Genomic DNA, 18,767 nt, shown 5'->3' on the forward strand with positions numbered 1-18,767 from the left:
GATTTATCTTTTCAATAAATACTTTCCATATCCACAGTGCATATGTACATTTATTTTTGCTAGCCAGTTGAACACATTGGGTAAGGTGTAGCTCATTTTCAGTTACATCATGGAAAAGTGCATAATGTCATCAAAAAGTAATACACAATACAAATGTACAATATAAAGTATAAGAGCTAGAGAGCACTACACAATAAAGCTGACGTGTAAATGCGTTAATGCATGTTACCAATTTTACTTCAAATGTTATTACTTTAATACTCGGGCATTCTTGTTATTTTCCCCACAACAGGTTTGAAGCCATTCTTTGTTCTTCCCTGACTCTGAATATCTAGAGCCACCAGTTCCAATTAACCATTCTAGCCTTTTATTCTGAAGAAATCAGTGCTCCAAATTACTCTATAAGAAGGGGCTTCATTATTAATGTGACGATTCATTTTTGGACCCTTGAGTCTTATATGTTGCCATCAGATGTCAGCAAGTTTGGTGAGCCTATCAAGAGTTCTTCTGTGGCTGGACTGTGTTTTCCTTTGCTGCCTTACTCCCCAACTCCCAAGATCTCAATCTCTACAATGCTGCAATCAAACATGTGCGTTTCCACATGCATGCAGTCTCTGTCTATGTGGGTCACAATGCTTGGTAGACTAATGCTCCATTTAGGCCTGTCTTACTGTTGACACACCCAGCCTTCCCCAGTTGGCAAGAAATGGCAGCTAACACTGCTACCCTCCTCTAGGGATGCAAAACTGACACCTGCTACTCACTACCATCCCATCTCTAGAGCTTATCTAAACAATCCTATCTTGGTTTGTGATTTACTGTACAGCAAACTGATAAGAGAAGTCGGAAGGAAGGGATGGCTTATAGACAAGAAGATTTACTTTGATTCATACATTGTTTTTTTACCTTTACCTTTCACTGTTGGTTGTTAGAAAGCACAAGCTCTAGCCATCCCACAGGACCTAGTCAGCTATAAATTCACACAGACTGCAGAAAGGACAATGTAGAGCTTATCTAGACAGTCCTATCATGGTTTGTGATTTACTGATCTTTACTGTTAAAAAGAAGCACAACTGAGAGCGTTAGTGAGCAGAAGGTGCTACATACGATGTAAAGGAATTACAGCTTTTGTCTGACTTTCAGAACTTGTATGGTCTGAACAACTTTACTGTACTTACTTTAGTAATTCGTTGTATATTACTTGTGCGATTTTTCTCACAGAAGTTGATGTAAGTTCTCCACAAATTTTGTAGTTATTGATTGTGATTATTTTTTTACAATTTTTTACTTGACTGAAGCTGAATATGGATTCCTTAAATGAGTATGACAATAATAATTTACTAAAGCACAAATATCTTGTATGGTGTTACAAATGCTACACATATTTAAAGGGAACACCTCATAACAGTAGTGATCTGTGTTTCTCATGTAAAAAGTTGAACGATTTGCTTACAATCATTAGTAGTAAAGCTAGACTTACTGATGATGATGGAACTTGTGCAATTGGCACAGCTTGGAGAACTGTTGTTACATATATTAATGACTGGACTGGTGAGAAAAACAACGTTAGGCAAAGAGCACATAGCACACATTTATGAAATGATGGGTCTATTGTCTGAAAAGATCATTCAACCCCTATGAAACAAGACAATGCTCCTGACAAGTTTAGAAATCTGAGGATTTAGAGTGTTTAGAAGGAAAAAGTTCACAACAAATAAGGAAGAAAAATAAACTTATGTCTGTAAAGTAAAGAAAATACATACTAAAAATGACACTGCTTTGTTATGTAATACACGAATTACAGGGAATTTTAACATTTTTCTATCAGAAACCTTAAGTCTACAGAAAAAGGCACCATTTTTTCAAAAGAGAAGGTTTGGAGGCTAGGAGCAGGTGAAAAGGAAGAAATCAAAACAAGAAGCGAGACAGACAGATGTCGGCTACATGGCTCAAGCTGTGGATGTACAAAACCAGCTGTATGAGAACTGCATAACTGAAATTTAGTATTCAAGGAAAACAGTGGGATTAATAAGACTACTGGCGATGAAGATCATTCCTTTGCAATAACTGATAGAGCAGATATTACTGCATTACAAGTTGAAGATTATTCATATTTGGTCAGAAAACATACTCTTGCAACGAGATTCAATTAATAGAGGAACTGATGCTTACATTTGCAGAGAAAATAATGAACATCGAATAGTATTATGCTTGCTAGGAGCAAAAATAGAAGCTGTGAGACAAGCCTTGAAATGCCAAGGAAGTACGGATTTATTTATTTTTTTATAACGGTACAAATGAACTAATTCGCAAGGACTCTGACTGTTAGTAGGGAACTTGCAGCCCTCTTAGATAGTATAGCTTGTGCTGGTGTTAGAACATATTTTTCACAAATCCCACACAGAAAGGATAGTCAGGTCTCTGTGAATGAAAGATATTGTGGGTAAATACCTACATGAAAAAAATGTTCAGTTTTAAAAAAATGGAAATGTATAGAGCATCCAAGCCTAGTTTTGGGCACACATGTTCTGACAGAATGACATGCATTTGTCAAGATCAGGGAAGAGAATTTTTGCTGCAGATATTTTGCAATATTTGACAAACACTAGGCATGATTTCTGCCAGGTCAAAAATGTAATAGTCTACAGATAGCAACATTTGATGCATCTCTGATGTTATTAATGGTAGAAGCATTAATAATAATGCTTTTTAACTGGAAAATTTGTTTCCACAAGATTGATGTTACTGTTTGTGAAACATGGTTAAAGAACAATGACTGGAAACCAGTTCTGTCACTGTACAAATGCTTTTACTGTAACAGACACTCTAACAAAAAATCAGGTGGAGGTGTTGTGATAGAAATTAAATACAGTTATGAGATCTGTGATTATTACATGTTCAGTGTTAACACCAATACTATAGACTGTGTAACTGTGACAATAAAGACAACCCTGGAACATAAAACAATTGTTGGGAGTGTATAGAGCACCAAAATCAAGTGCTGATGACCTAAAGGAATTCATACATTTCTTGCATTTAACACAGGAGAGAAGAATAATATTAGCCGGGGACTTAAATTTACCAGAAACAGACTGAAATAATATTGATTCAACAACATTAGTAAGGAAATTACTCAACGTATTTTCAGGAACAATTGCTTCAGACTGTAAAAAAAACTTCCAGGGAATGGAACATAATAGACACTGTTTGTGTTCCTAAAGAAGTTACTGTTACTTCAGGTCAAGTTTTACCACCATTGATGAGAATTTATTATGGGGTTATAAAGGTTAATTTGTTGCTAGATAACTTTGCCAAACTGAAATATAAATCAATGCACAGAAGATTAGCTTGAATGCAAAAAAAAAAAAAAATCAAAAATATGTTTAACATCAGGATCTAAGCATACAACATCATGGGATACATTTCCATAAGAAAAAGATACCTAATTAAGGTGAAAGACAAAAAAATATAAGAAATGGAAGAGAGATTGAACTACAACTTTGAAAACTGAAATAAACAAGTTGGACAAACAAATTAAGCAGTGTGAGACAAGATCAACAAAAAATTGAAGAAATTTTATATAAAAATACTGAGCATAATAGGAAACCTTTTTATAGATACACAAAATGTGGAAGGAGTAAAGACATAAAAATTGATAAACTATGTGCAGATTCTAACATTTATTCTCAGACGCAACAAATTATAGATATAATTTACAAAATCTTATGCAAAACAGTGGCTCCACAAAGGCAGTGATATGTTATTCTAGTGACATCCAGGTAACATAATATACTGGAATAAAACTGGATTATATTGAAAAAGAACTGGGCAAACTGGATCCAAACAAAGCAAAGGGAGGAGACGGAATTAAGTAATAATGACCCAAGAATGCTTCAGCAAAAAATAGAAGTTATGTTCTTACCATAACGTTCCATGTTAGTTGTCTTCTTCTCGCCTTCTTCTTGCTGGATGGGTTCGGAGCCGACCTCGGCTCCGACTCGGCCACTCTAAAAGCTCGAGAGTTGGTTCCACCGGCTCGAGGCTCCCCTTATATCCCACAATGCTAGGCGAGAGTTACCTCAGATCTTGTTTGTAAGCTAACCCCAGCTTATAACAGAAACAGTATAACTGTAAAAAACAGAATCCACCTCTAACAACAGGAAGAAGAAGGGTGACCTACATCCTGAAACAAGAAATATGCATAATAGCATATAGCTAAGAAAGAGGTGGTAGAAAGAGAGGTCACGATCACAACTCCTCTAGGTCTGTCCAGGCCAGGGGAAGGAGGGTGGGGGCAAGAAGAAGGCGAGAAGAAGACAACTAACATGGAACGCGTTATGGTAAGAACATAACTTCTATATGTTAAGTTGTCTATCTCGCCTTCATTCTTGCTGGATGGGACCGTCCCTAGCACCTTGTCCCGGGTGGCCTAACGGAACAGACTCCTGAGAACAGTGGAACCAAAATTAGCTCTATGCCTAGAAGCTAAATCCAACTTATAATGGGAAATAAAAGTGTGACGAGTAGCCCAAGTAGCCGCTGCACAAATGGTGTCAATAGGCAGTCTGTCTTGGAAGGCTAGAGAAGTAGCCAAAGCTCTGGTGGAATGGGCTTTAGGCTTATTAGGCAGTTTTGGTGTCTAATCTCATAAACAAGGGTAATCAGAGATGTTAGCCATCTGGATAAAGATACCTTTGAAACTGGAAGTCCCTTTCTGCTTTCCGCATAGGAGACAAACAGCTGATCAGATTTTCTGAATTGTTTCGTCCTGTCCAAGTAGTACCTTAATTGACGATGAACATCCAGACAGTGTAATTTTGTTCAGACCTATTTGAATACTCCGGGAAAAAGACAGGGAGGTCAATGCATTGGTTTAGATTTGATGTTGAAACCACCTTAGGCAAAAGGACGGGTTAGTTCGAAGGAAACTCTGTCCTTATGGAACACAAGGTAAGGAGAACGACAACTGAGTGCTTGAAGTTCTGAAATTCTTCTAGCTGATGTGATAGCCACCAGAAAGAGAGTTTTCCATGATAATAACTTTAAGGAACATGAAGCTGCAGGTTCGAAAGGGGAAAGAATCAAAGAAGCAAGAACTAAATTTAGGTCCCAAGGAGAAGGAGGATTTCTTACAGGAGGTCTGAGAAGAAAAACTCCTTTCAAAAAGGCTTTGCAGAGTTTGTGGGACATTAGGGCAGATTCAGAAATACCCACATGGAAATTAGAAATAGCTGCCAATTGAACCTTAAGAGTAGATGGAGATGAACCTGCATGGAAGAGTTCAGCAAGAAAATCAAGGACTAGTTGGATGGAAGCGGTGAAAGGATCTATGTCCTTTCCTTGTGCCCAATATGAGAAGCGTTTCCACTTACTCAAATAAATCTTCGAGTGGAAGATTTATGGGAAGCTATCAAAATATCTCTAACAGAGTGAGATAATTGAGGAAGCCTGGCTACGGTTGGAAGTGGAGGAACCAAGCAGTGAGGTTCAGAGAGGGAGGGAGCGATGAAACTGACCCGACTGATGGATCAAAAGATCTGGAACTAGGTCCAGATTCCACGGTCGCTCAAAAGAAATCGATGTAGAAAGGGGAACCACACTTGTCGAGGCCAGTAAGGAGCAATGAGGATCAATGAGGCCTTCTGAGCGATAGCTTTCTGTATTACTTGAGAGATCAGTGGGAAAGGAGGAAATGCATACAGAAGTCCCCGGGCCAAACTTGGACTAGCGTCCCTGCTGGGTTGGCCTGGTAAAGGGAATAGAGTGAAGTATTCTCTGCACTTGCTGTTTTGGGGAGTAGCAAAAGATCGCAGCAAGGCTGACCCCACTTGAGAAAAATCTCTCTCACTACAGAGTCTTTCAGAGACCACTCGTGAGGCATGAGAATAGCTCTGCTCAACTTGTCCGCAATGTGATTGGACTTCCGGGATGTGCGTTGCTATCAGAAAACGCTGAGAAGAAATCGCCCATTGCCACAGTCTGAGTGCTTCGACACAGGGGTATGATCTGGTTCCGCCTTGTTTGTTGATGTACCACACTACAGACATATTGTCTGTCTGGATTGCAATCGTTCCCAAGGGAAGAGAGTCTTGAAGGGCTTGCAACGCTAAAAGCACTGCTCTCATCTCCAGAACATTTATGTGCAAGTGGCATTCGTTTGGTTGCCATGTGCCCTGGACTGTCCTGCCCTGATAATGCGCCCACCCGATCAGGGAGGCATCCGTTGTCAGAGTAGCAACCGGAGGAGGTGGAACAAATGGTCTCCCCAACAGGAGCTGGGGAAGACATCCACCACATGAGATGCTTTTGCACGCTTGCGTGATCATAATGGTGTGAGACATTGGAAGTTCCTGGTATGACCATTGAGAAAAGAGCATCCACTGAAGGATCCGCATGTGGTATCTGGCCAATGGAAGGAGAGGTATGGCGCTGCCATGATTCCCAACACCTTTAGAACTAACCTGGCTTTGGCTCTGTTGTTGTTGAGAAGTAGTGATACCAATTTTGAATGTCTGATATCCTTTGGTTCGTTAGTGTTGCAGACATGTTTACAGTATCTAAATTTGCGCCTATGTAGGTAATAGTACGACAAGGCGACAAAACAGACTTTTCGCAATTTATTGAGATACCCAGTTTTTGACAGGCGAAAAGTGTAATCTCTGGCCATCAGAAGGAGATGCTTGGTGGGAGCTGTGAGGAGCCAGTCGTCCAAATATGGAAACACCTGGAATCCTTGTCGTCTCAGGTGAGAAGCTACCACTGCCATGCATTTGGTAAACACCCGGGGGGCAGTGGTGAGACCAAAGGGCAGGGCCCTGAATTGAAAATGACTGGTTCCCAGCCTGAAGCGGAGGAATCTTCTGGAGCGTCTGTTCATTTTTATGTGATAGTACGCGTCCTGAAGGTCTATAGAGCACATCCAGTTTCCTTTTCCCAATAGGGGAAGAATGGATTGCAGCGTGACCATCCGAAATCTTGTTTTCTTGACCGATCTGTTCAAGATACTGAGATCCAAAATTGGTCTCCAGTCCCTGTTTTCTTTGGAACTAAAAGAACCTTGAGTAGATTCGGATCCTAGTTGGTCTGCTGGCACTGGCTGAATAGCTCTTTTGCAAGCAGTTTTGAAATTTCCAAAGCTGCTATATCCCTTTGAGCGGGTGGAACATCTGGAAGGGATTTTTTTGACTGATTTGGAAAACGAAGAAAGGGAATAGAATAACCTTCGGAAATGATGGACTGTACCCATTTGTCTTGTGTCAAGGATAGCCAGGCTTCTGGGTACAGTGACAATCTTCCCCCGACTGCCTCCGAAGATGGGCAGTCGGGCAACACCTCAGGGATGCTGAAAGGGCTTATCGGAGGAAGTTTCTCGATTGCCCTGGTTCTGCGGACCCCCTCTGCCTCTAGGGCGACGTCTACCATTGTTGTTCCCCCCTCTGCCTCTGGTGGGGAACCGACTCTGTGCGTCAGGCGAAGTCCCTTGAGATTGTTTACGGAACCACATCTTTCCCCCCCTTCTGGCCTTTGGGATAAGGCCTAGAAGGAGTAGAAAAACGGACTCCGACGGCAGAAAGGGTCTTGCCATCAGTCTCGCACCTAGTCAGGGTTTCTTTCACTTGTGGACCAAAAAGAGATGATCCATCAAAAGGGGAATTCGTGAAAGACGTCTTGAAAGGTTCCGCAAAATTGCATAGCCGCATCCAGGCCTGCCTACGTAAGGCTACCCCTGTTCCTCTGGCTCTGCTCGCTCCATCGGCCGCATAAGAGAGGAGGCGCATGGAGGAGTTGGAAATAGAATTAAGAATAGCCAGCTGCGTGTTCATTTTCTCTTGGAAACCCGCAGCTGTAGGGTCCTTCAGCATTTCACTCGCTTCCTTGATCAAGTCCCTTTGAAGACGAGTGAAATGGCACAGGTAATTCAGCGAACGCATAGTAAATGTCGCTGAGGAGAACATCCGCTTCCCGTACCTATCCATGGACCTAGATTCCTTGTTAGGTGGATGGACAGGCACTGAAGGATCGGCCAGTTCCTTCTTTGTGGCGGCAGCTATCACCATAGCATCCACAGAAACTCCTTTCGATAAAAATTCCTTGTCTGATGGAGCTGTGATGAATTTGGAGGGTCTCCTGGGAGTGGGGTCCACTGAATCAGGAGCCGTCCATGCCTTTTTAGCAACCACCTGCATGAGGGGGTCGAAGGGGGGGACACCCAGGAGGTGGAAGGACGAGAGCCAAACGCCTCAAGATACACAGATTCGTCCTCCGAAGGGTTGAGGGCTGGCCAATTTCCCCTCTGTTTAAGGATTTCCAGAATGTCTGCAAATGAGACATCTTCAGAAGGGGAACGGGGGGAACCCTCAGAATCATCCAGATCTGTGTCCGACGTGATAGACTCAGGTGAGTCAATGTGCTTCCTCTTGCACTTCCTCTTCCGAGGGGGCTCTTCTGCCAAATCAGGAGAGGCCTCGGAAGAGGATGAAATCCCCAAAGGGAGCTCCTGAGGAGTTGGCTCTCTGCGGTCCGGGATGAGGGAGTGAGTCGACTTACCCTGAGGCAGCACAGAGGGAGGGGCTGACGGAGCCGACTGTGGAGTAGAGCCAGGCTCTAACACACTCCGCATGACCTCGAAAGCACCCCTGTCAGGCAGAGCCAGAGGTCCCCGCTCCGAGGAGCTAAGGACCCCCCTCGGCACCGACAGTGATGGCTCCGAGGCCGATGTCGGAGCCGAACTCACCAGCGCCGAAGCACCGAGAGGGAGAGGGGGTCGGACAAGGGTCCGATGCCACTCACCCCTCGGAGCCGACGAGGGAAGTCCGGCGCCGAGATTCCTCCATGGAAGAAAACGGAGCCGACGGAGCCGAAGACAATTGTCTCGGCTCGAGGTGACCACAGTCTCGGTTCCGACACGACCCGGCTCCGAACTCAAGAGAGTCGAAGGAGGAAAGAGTTGATGGACGGGGCAGGCACCGACTGATGAGTCGGGCTCTGAAGCATCTGGGCTAGTGCCTCGGACTTGAGTAGTCGACTCACCACCCTCTGAAGGTCATGATCGGACAGCCTCGATGACCTAGAGGAATGAGACCTTTGGCTCCGTTCAGACAGCAGGGGAGATCCTGGAGCCGAATGAACGGAGCCAAGAGAAGGTGACCTAGACCTCTTTCTGGTTGTCGGCTCCGAAGATCTTGTCGGAGCCGACACGGGTACCTCGATAACCTCGGCTCCGGCCGGAGCGGAAGCCACAGAAACTGTGGACTGAGTCTTATCGGCTCCAGCCGGAGCCGATAAAGGCAAAGGTTGAACAACCCGAGGTCTCGGCTCAGAAGCCGGAGCTGAAGACCTCGATGCCTTGGAGGGCTTCCCTGTTGAGACAGACAGGGAATCCTCAGGCTTCAACAAGCCTCTCAGAATAAGCTTGGTTTTTCTTTCCTGCAGGACCCTGGGGCTGAAGCCATGGCAAACAGCACAGGAGTCCTGCAGGTGCAAAGGCCCCAGACAATAGACACAAGAAGTGTGAGCGTCTGTCAGAGACATTTTCTGACAGCACGCATCACACTTCTTGAATCCGGAGACCTTTGCTTCTTTTGACATAGCCTAACTGGTGAACACAAACACACACTCAAACACACCAGTTATACCCTGTCAGAATAACAACTTTAGTAAAAATACTAAAAAATAAAGTACAATAAACAGTAGTAAACTACACAAACACTCCCTAGGGAAGGGAAGGCCTAAGGCCCAAGGGAAGAACCAAAAGTTCTTTTAAACAAGAAACGGGAAAAATTAGGTCGGGGATAAAGTTCAATGAACTACACTAATTTAAGAATAATTAAACTAAAAAAGGGGTAAAAAGAGTAACTTTTAATAGAAAAAGCTAAAACTCACCAGGAACCGGTAGAACAACCAACCTCGAAGCTGTAGCGGCAAACGAGATCTGGGGTAACTCTCGCCTAGCATTGTGGGATATAAGGGGAGCCTCGAGCCGGTGGAACCAACTCTCGAGCTTTTAGAGTGGCCGAGTCGGAGCCGAGGTCGGCTCCGAACCCATCCAGCAAGAATGAAGGCGAGATAGACAACTTAACATCTTATATTATTTACTAGGTCATATAAATATGGGGAGATTCCTCAAGACTGAAGACATTTGCTTTCTAAACCTGTCTTTAAAGGAAAGAGGAGTAGGACTAACCCAGAGTCAAACAGACCCTTATGGTGTGGAAAAATAATGGAAAAGGTAATACTGGATAAGTTATTGTCAGAGTTGGCTAGGCTAGGACTTGAAACCATATATCAGCATGCATATGTTGAAAATAGATCTATTACCACCTGTAACATGATGTTCTATAACAATGTGATAGCAGCTATGAATAACAAATTATGCTGTGATGTACCTTGTATAGATTTAACTTCAGCATCTGACATTGTCATACACACTGATCAATAAATTAGAAAAAAATAGGTATCAATGTACTCTTGATAAGATGGATAGCAGCATGGCTTACAGATTAGGACATGGCAAGTATCATACAGCAATTGGACATGTTAAATTCTTGGTTACAGTCAGGGTGTCCCACAGGGCTCTGTCCTAGGCCCTTACTTGTTTAGATTGCATCTTCCAGACCTACTTTTTTCATCTGAGGTGTTCTACAATCTATATGCAGATGACCTGAAATTGGGTAAACTGATTACATGTGTTACAGACAAGGCATGTCTGCAAAAGAACTTAACTAAATTGACCATTTGGTCAAAGGAGAATAATATGCTGATAAACACTTCAAAAAATAAGCATATGAGATTTGGGAGGCAAACTGAAATGTGAATATTTAATACAATACACAGTGAAACTGTAGATTCATTTAATGACCTGGGTATATGGGTAGATCCAGCTCTCAGTTTTTTCTAATCATATCACCCAATTGGTTAATAATAGCTACAGAACAATAAATTGTAGAAAAAAATTTATAAAGTCTAGGAAATCAGAAATGATGACGTCACTATTTGTTAGTTAGACCCAAACTTGAGTATGGATTAACAATATGGAAACCTTGTAGGAAAACAAACATAAGTAAACTGGAAAGAGTACATCAGAAATATGACAGAGGCATCCATGGATGTGAAAATTTAAGTTATTATGAAAGACTATAATATCTGAACATGTACACTGTTTCTTATACACATCTAAGAGATGTTATTCAGGTTTATAGGGTATTTAGAGACAACTACCTCTGGGAATGTTTGGGGTTATCAAAAAGTACTAGAAAATCATCAGGCAAAAATACTAGAGAATCATCAGACAACCTATGTAGAAGAATCTACAATCGTATTTAGATATGTTTCTAATACATGTAATTCCATATAAATTGCAGGAGTCATTACTGGGCAGATTAAAGGTGCTGTGAAGAGCACTTCTGGCTGACAGCAAAGATTGAAACAATGCTAATTTCATGAACTTTAATCGTACTTTGACTTAGGAATGGGGTCCATTCCTGTCATGGTAATAGAAACCCAAAAGACTTGGAGAAATTAAAAAGATTCTATAGGAATGAGAAGTGCACTAATTGGTTTTCTGTGACAGCAGCTGATGCATGGAACAGACTAGCAAATCACATTAAAGCAAGTACTAGTTGTGATATTTTTAAGAACAGCCTGGGCACTTATTATGGGAACAAGTGTTCTGGTATATTAGGCAGGCTAGAAGGGCATTAATGCCCATGCTTGAAATATTTGTTTATATGTATGTGCGTACATACATATCGCTTCCAATGTAAAGGCAGATAAGACTGAAACCAAGTTAAAAAACAGTCATCGTCGCTCTTGTGGTGGTGAAGGATAAAGCTCAGGCTACAGACCAGGTGATCAGGGCTTGATTAGCAGCTCAGGTGACTGACAGAGGGACAGAAGATCAGTACAACTATTCTGGAGGGAAAAGACATGCTTACTATTGCCCAATGAGCTCTGGTGAAGGTTGGAACTCAAAGGGAATGGATGTTAGGAGAACGTGATGGAGAAGACAGAGTGAGATTTGTCTGCCTTACAGCCGAGGGTGAAGCATGTAATCAAGTGTTCCTTCCATCGCTTACCTACCCTATAATAAAATGTCAGTGTACATAAACAGGGAGTTTAGGCCAGGAAATTAATCCCTTCATGGTTGAATGACAGCCTGTCTGCCCATCCATGTCGCTATTTTCCTCAGCATGAACTGCACCCGTACAGACCCAGTAGAAAACGTGGAGGCCACCTTGGTGCAGAACCTCTCCCAACATCCATCCACTGAAAGTACACAGGCAGCCCACAGGGGGTGGGACTTCTGAATGGTAGAAGTGGGCTGATGGAAGAATGTTTTAACGGTCAATCAATGTACAGACAAAATAGGGGAAAAAAGTTAAAACAGTCAAGATTTTACCTTTTTGTATCTTGAAGTAAGCTAGAAATGTTGGTGTTACTTAATTTGGTTTCTTTTTAAAAGGGGTTTAAGAAAATCATCGTAGATAAACATTTCAGCCCCAGCTTGGACTGCCCCAAAGTACACACCAGAAAGCAGAATTCTAAATGTTCCATTTGTGTAGCACACATGCAGATGTGCATTTACCTGTCAAGAGATATTTAATTAAGCCTATAGTTGATGCACAAAATACTACCTGACAAAAACAATTCAGTTCAAGTTTAAGGGGCTACTTTACAGTGCATCAGCTGATAAACTACAAGATGCAGTTTTTGTTGCCAAGTAATTTTCAACTGAACGTGCTTCTGACTTTCACTCTCTTAGATATTCTGAGACAAATTCACACCTGTTGGAACTATGAAACTATTCAGCAATACACATTCATTTCTGAACTAACTACAGAACACAAATAAGTCAAACATTTTGTTAGTAATCTATCTCACTCAAGAATGTTAGAAGACTTTTTAAACATAAGTCGATTAATACTACTTTTTAAGAAAAGTTGCACATGATTCCCACAAAGTGAGAAGAACAAGTGAAAAAAATGACTTACAGTTCACCTCTACTGACAGGGAAGCTTTCTTTTCTTTGTCATGGTTAAGGGCACAGCTGTAGTCTCCTGTAGCATTTCGTTTTGCACTAACCACTGTGTAGTTGTAAGATACCACTTTTTCACTTTCCAGCTTTAAAAACAAGAAAATACAGTCATTATAAAACTCGAGAGTACGCAGTGGTACATAATGTAATGCTAATCCATGTTTTTAGTTTATATCATTAGCAGTTTCAGTGAGCTATGAAAGCCAAAACTGTAATAATTTACAGTAAACTCTTCAACAAACCTTTCATGTTTTACTGCATAAAAACTCCAAGTGATGTAACCAATTGATTTTCAGTCATATGTTCATAGGTGTATGCTAGGCCAATGACCACTGTGACCTTTATAAGCTTAGTCATGCATCCCAAATATATCCACTCAAGATTCAGCCGTAGAGATTGTTTTAAGGTGTATTTGTATGCTACGGTATGATTTACAGACTGTCTGTCAATTAGAGACATAGGTGCTAAACTTGGGGTAAATTTCTGATTTCCCCTCACTAGCCCAGGTTACACTTGAATAGGGATAGGGTAAAACTCTGCTTCATATACATGGGATGTCTGTTCCAGAGGAGGGCAATTCTCTGAGACACATACCTGTCCCTCCAACACATCCTATTTATGTCACAAGCAAGGTTCAACTCCCTAGGTCAAGTAGTTCTGATGCTATTGCTTTTGCAAAATGTCCATCACAGCGGGATTCAATGATGCCTTGTATACCTACAGATTGCCTCTTAACAGTCTGTAGGAAAAAGAGTAGGACAGGGCCTTGAGGCAATTTGCATAGGACATGTTTATACTCGGTCTTCCTTTTGTGAGGAACCCCTGTGAACATTCCAATTGCTGCATGTGCCTGGTCAGGTACATACCAAAAGTGGTGCTGTACTCAATGATGGGTCTGATGAGGGCTGAGTCAGGTACATACCAAAAGTGGTGCTGTACTCAATGATGGGTCTGATGAGGGCTGAGTCAGGTACATACCAAAAGTGGTGCTGTACTCAATGATGGGTCTGATGAGGGCTGAGTCAGGTACATACCAAAAGTGGTGCTGTACTCAATGATGGGTCTGATGAGGGCTGAGTCAGGTACATACCAAAAGTGGTGCTGTACTCAATGATGGGTCTGATGAGGGCTGAGTCAGGTACATACCAAAAGTGGTGCTGTACTCAATGATGGGTCTGATGAGGGCTGAGTCAGGTACATACCAAAAGTGGTGCTGTACTCAATGATGGGTCTGATGAGGGCTGAGTCAGGTACATACCAAAAGTGGTGCTGTACTCAATGATGGGTCTGATGAGGGCTGAGTCAGGTACATACCAAAAGTGGTGCTGTACTCAATGATGGGTCTGATGAGGGCTGAGTCAGGTACATACCAAAAGTGGTGCTGTACTCAATGATGGGTCTGATGAGGGCTGAGTCAGGTACATACCAAAAGTGGTGCTGTACTCAATGATGGGTCTGATGAGGGCTGAGTCAGGTACATACCAAAAGTGGTGCTGTACTCAATGATGGGTCTGATGAGGGCTGAGTCAGGTACATACCAAAAGTGGTGCTGTACTCAATGATGGGTCTGATGAGGGCTGAGTCAGGTACATACCAAAAGTGGTGCTGTACTCAATGATGGGTCTGATGAGGGCTGAGTCAGGTACATACCAAAAGTGGTGCTGTACTCAATGATGGGTCTGATGAGGGCTGAGTCAGGTACATACCAAAAGTGGTGCTGTACTCAATGATGGGTCTGATGAGGGCTGAGTCAGGTACATACAAAAGTGGTGCTGTACTCAATGATGGGTCTGATGAGGGCTGAGTCAGGTACATACCAAAAGTGGTGCTGTACTCAATGATGGGTCTGATGAGGGCTGAATACAGATGAACAATGACTTTCCTGGACCTGGATGCCATGCCCTTGCTTACAAGTCAAGCAACAGGGAATGACTTTTTACTACCTCAGGCACATGTTGGTCAAAAGTCAGGTTACTATGTAAATACTTCCCCATACTCCTGACTACTGGGACCACTTTTTGGGGGGGGGGATTATTAATGAGGCAGTTCCTACAATTGCCAACTTTCCAAAGGTCACTATTATGCATTTCTATGCAGTTTTAAGCTGGGCTTTGGCACCGGTCACTTGTCTGTGTTACTTCTTCCTTGGGAGCTTCTATGACTGCTCCTAGTTCGCAGTCATCTTTAAACTTGGTCAGCCAGATGCCTTTGACTTCTGAGAAGTAGATGGCAGAAAGGACCAGGCCCAGCAGAAACCCCTGAGGGACTCCACTAGTGACAGGCTTCTTTGGGGAGGTGGTTTCCCTCATCCCAACTTCGTGGGTCCTACCTGAGAGCCAACTGGCTATACAGAGTAACACACAGGTTTAATGCTTAATTCCATGACTTTGTTTACAATGCCCGAGTAGGGTACTGGATCAAATATCTTAACCAGGTCAAGGTAGGTAGTGTGCATCATTTTGACCTCATTCAGTGCCTTGTTGACCTCTTCAAAGAAGTTCACCAAAAAAAGTACGCATGATCTACCTTTTGGCGATACCAAACTGGGGTGGATCCAGTGACAGAGGGTTTCCTATGTCATTATTAATCATAAGCATGACAATTCTTTCTGTGGCTTTGCATACGAGACTAGCTAGACTTCTGGCTCTTTAGTTCTCAGTGTCCAGTGATAGACAGTCTATGTGCAAAATGATGACCGTTGCAGTTTTTCATTCATTTGGCATAAAGCCTGTCTGGATGTTATGGTTAAATAGCGACTCCAGAGGTCTGGATAGGTCATGCTTGAAGCTATTTACTAAGCATCGTGGAATTTTTTGGGGGTCCATCGATGCATTGTTCTTAGCATTACAGAGCACATTTAGAACTTGCTCCTTACTGATATGTTGGGGGGTAATGTTTGATGTCATTACCTGGGGGGGTGAGAAGTAGAAGGGTAAAACTGGAGTTGAATTTGTTGGCCAGCAGATTTGCTACATATTCTAGCTCTATGTAAGTGGCTTCATTAACAATCAGCTGTATACACTTTTGTATACCACCTTTGAGGTTTTGGACATAGCTAAATAAAGCCTTGTGGTTGTCCTTGGCCTGTGAGGCTATCTTTACCTCAAAACTGGCTTTGGTAGACTTAATCTACCCTTTTTAGTTGTTTGTTTAGGTTACTGGGAGAGTTTTTTATCCTGTTGGGCATTGCACTTCCTAATTTTAGCTATGACTTTTTCCTTTTGTTGTATAATTTGTACATGTTTGAATTCCACCAGGGTTGTTTGTTTTTTGAGATTGCTCTGGGCTTGTGTCTGGTAGGTACATCTGTCTCTATGCATGTATTAACATGATTGTACAGGTTTTCGGTGTACAATTCCGCATAGGTAACTATGTTCTGGGGACACAGCATTAAGTTTTATTTTCAAGGTGGCAGCTTTATGGTCTGATGTTACAAGAGAAGACACTACAGTGGTGGTGGGGGGGTTATGACTTAATAAAAGGTAGTTTGCCTTGGAGTGGTTTCTGACTGCTACAAGGTTTGCTGGGGTACAGAACTGATTTCTTATTTCAAAGGAGGCTGTTTTTTTGGTCTGACCTTACCAGAGAGGATATGACACTGGGGAGGGTGCAGCATTCTCATGCAGGATTCACAGTTTATAGAGGGGTAGTTAAAGTCTCCCATGAATATGATACTGGGTGGAGTGAAAAGTGTCACCAATAGGTCTAAATATGAGCTATGGATTTCATAAATCACACAGGGTGACCTATAGCATGCAAGGATATAACATGGGACTCTTCCCATGGTCATTTGGACATGGAGAAGCTCAAGTGTGACACCTTGCTTGACCAGTCTTGAGGTATGTTTGTTTTTGAGACACTTCCATTAAGTCCCTGCCTGTGCAACAGCTGGTCTACATGTGTGGAAGGCATTGTACCCCTGCTCCGCAGGGGTGCTCTCCATGGCTTTAAACTATGTCTCAGTAACTTCATAGATATCTGCATTCTCCAAGGTGAGAGGACAAGCCTGTAGGGAATGAAGTTTCTTGTTTATGTGTTGGAACCTTGTTTATGACCCCAAACGGATTTACAGAACTAGTTCAACAAGGATTTTTCTTTTTGCATACAATCAGCACACTGAACACTTGTGTTCCCCCGACCTCATAACTATAATTTGTGACTTGGAAAAAAGTTATTAAAGGTGCATACCATTCAACCAGACAATCTCTATCTTAGAGAATGTGTAAGAGGAAACAGATCCCTAGGGGACTTAAGACTATCTAAAATTCCTTTTGTCATACAGAAAGGAGTGGACAAACATTTAAAACTGCTGGACATGTTTAATAGACATGGCTTGGAATTTTTAGAGTGTATTTATTTTAATGTGTCAAGAGTTAAGAGTTTTATGGAAGAAGTTACTGTTCTTAATGGTAAAAGTTTAGACAATTTGTTGTTTGATTTCCACAGGCACAATTATGATAGGATATTTAGATGGACTACTAAACTTACTATTGTGATATTTAGGACTAAACAGAAAAATTTGTTGAGAGACGACAGAGTTTACAGTGACAAGAAGGCATACATTTTAAAGATGTTAATTATGTCTCTCCTGACAACAGAAAAGAGAGTGTACCAGTCTGCTACTAGCATAAATCTGGGTATAGACAATAGTGAAGGGTTGGATTTGGTTACTAATTTTGATAACCGTATAGACTTTTCTCAGCAGAATGCACCTTCAAGTTCAACCCCCTCCCTAGGAGGTCAGAGAGGATAAAGAAAAAACTCCAGGCAAGTCCTCCCAAACTTGGATTTGGGAAGTCCGTTTTAACAGAGGGGCAGATGGGCCTGGGCTACGAACCCAGGCAAAGGGAGAAAGGGAGGGACAAGATGGAAGAACTAGTAAGCTATACAGAGAAAGGAAATTGAAAATTTGTTAATTGAAATGGTTTTACTATTCTTAACTACAGCCACTTGACCCTAGAACATGGCCATTTTCCCTGTTTGAAAAAGGTTTTAAATTTGTGCATTCTAATAAAATCAATACTAATGATGTTATTATTGATTTAAAACTTTACCCAAGAAAACTTAGCAGTGATGTATGGTGATAGGAGGATATCTATTACGTCTGTATTTTTTTTTTTAAGTTTTTTTAAACTACCCGTAAAAACATTTGTCTTTTTGAAAAGGCATATGAAAGAGATTTTTATGCTCTTTCTAGGAATAAAAATAAATGGCTTCCTAATTTGAATAAAGATGAGCGGATCATTTTAGAAAGTCTAACTAAAGACAAAACCTTAAGAGTTATGAAGCCAGACAAAAGGGGTGGTGTGGTTTTACTTGACCAGATTGACTATGTTAGTAAGATCTTTGAGTTATTGCTGGATGAGCCTAGGTATGCATCTATTTCAAAAAACAAAAATAATATAGCATACAACAAGATTGATCTGTTTTTAGAGGATGCTTTTGCACACGGAGTTATTAGTTCAGAAACCAATGACTTTCTTTTGCTTCAATACCCCTTGGTTCCTGTGGTGTTTGGCAATCCTAAAACACACAAAAACACACTTGGTCCCCATTACAGACTAACTGTTTCTGCACAATGTTCCAAGACTTACTCCCTACCTTTTAACATTGACAGAAAACTCAAGAATGTGTTGAAAGATACGCCACACATTTTAAAAGATTCTTGGGATAACTTACTAATGATGTTTTGACTGACAACAGTAGTTTTGCCACTATCGATGTCATTGATCTT

General features: G+C 41.8%; 1 protein-coding gene across 1 annotated transcript in view; it reads right to left on the reverse strand.

Moving 5' to 3' along the window:
• Positions 1-18,767, reverse strand: part of ALCAM (activated leukocyte cell adhesion molecule) — a gene marked incomplete in the record, with an annotated part of 1,355,533 nt that overhangs the window by 588,812 nt on the left and 747,954 nt on the right. The window contains 1 exon segment of the mRNA XM_044071096.1: positions 12,990-13,119. Within this exon segment, the coding sequence (XP_043927031.1) occupies positions 12,990-13,119 (130 nt within the window).

The sequence above is a fragment of the Protopterus annectens genome, chromosome 5.part0, assembly GCF_019279795.1.
Source record: "Protopterus annectens isolate FY-2018-M chromosome 5.part0, PAN1.0, whole genome shotgun sequence".
Taxonomy (NCBI): Eukaryota; Metazoa; Chordata; order Ceratodontiformes; family Protopteridae; genus Protopterus; species Protopterus annectens.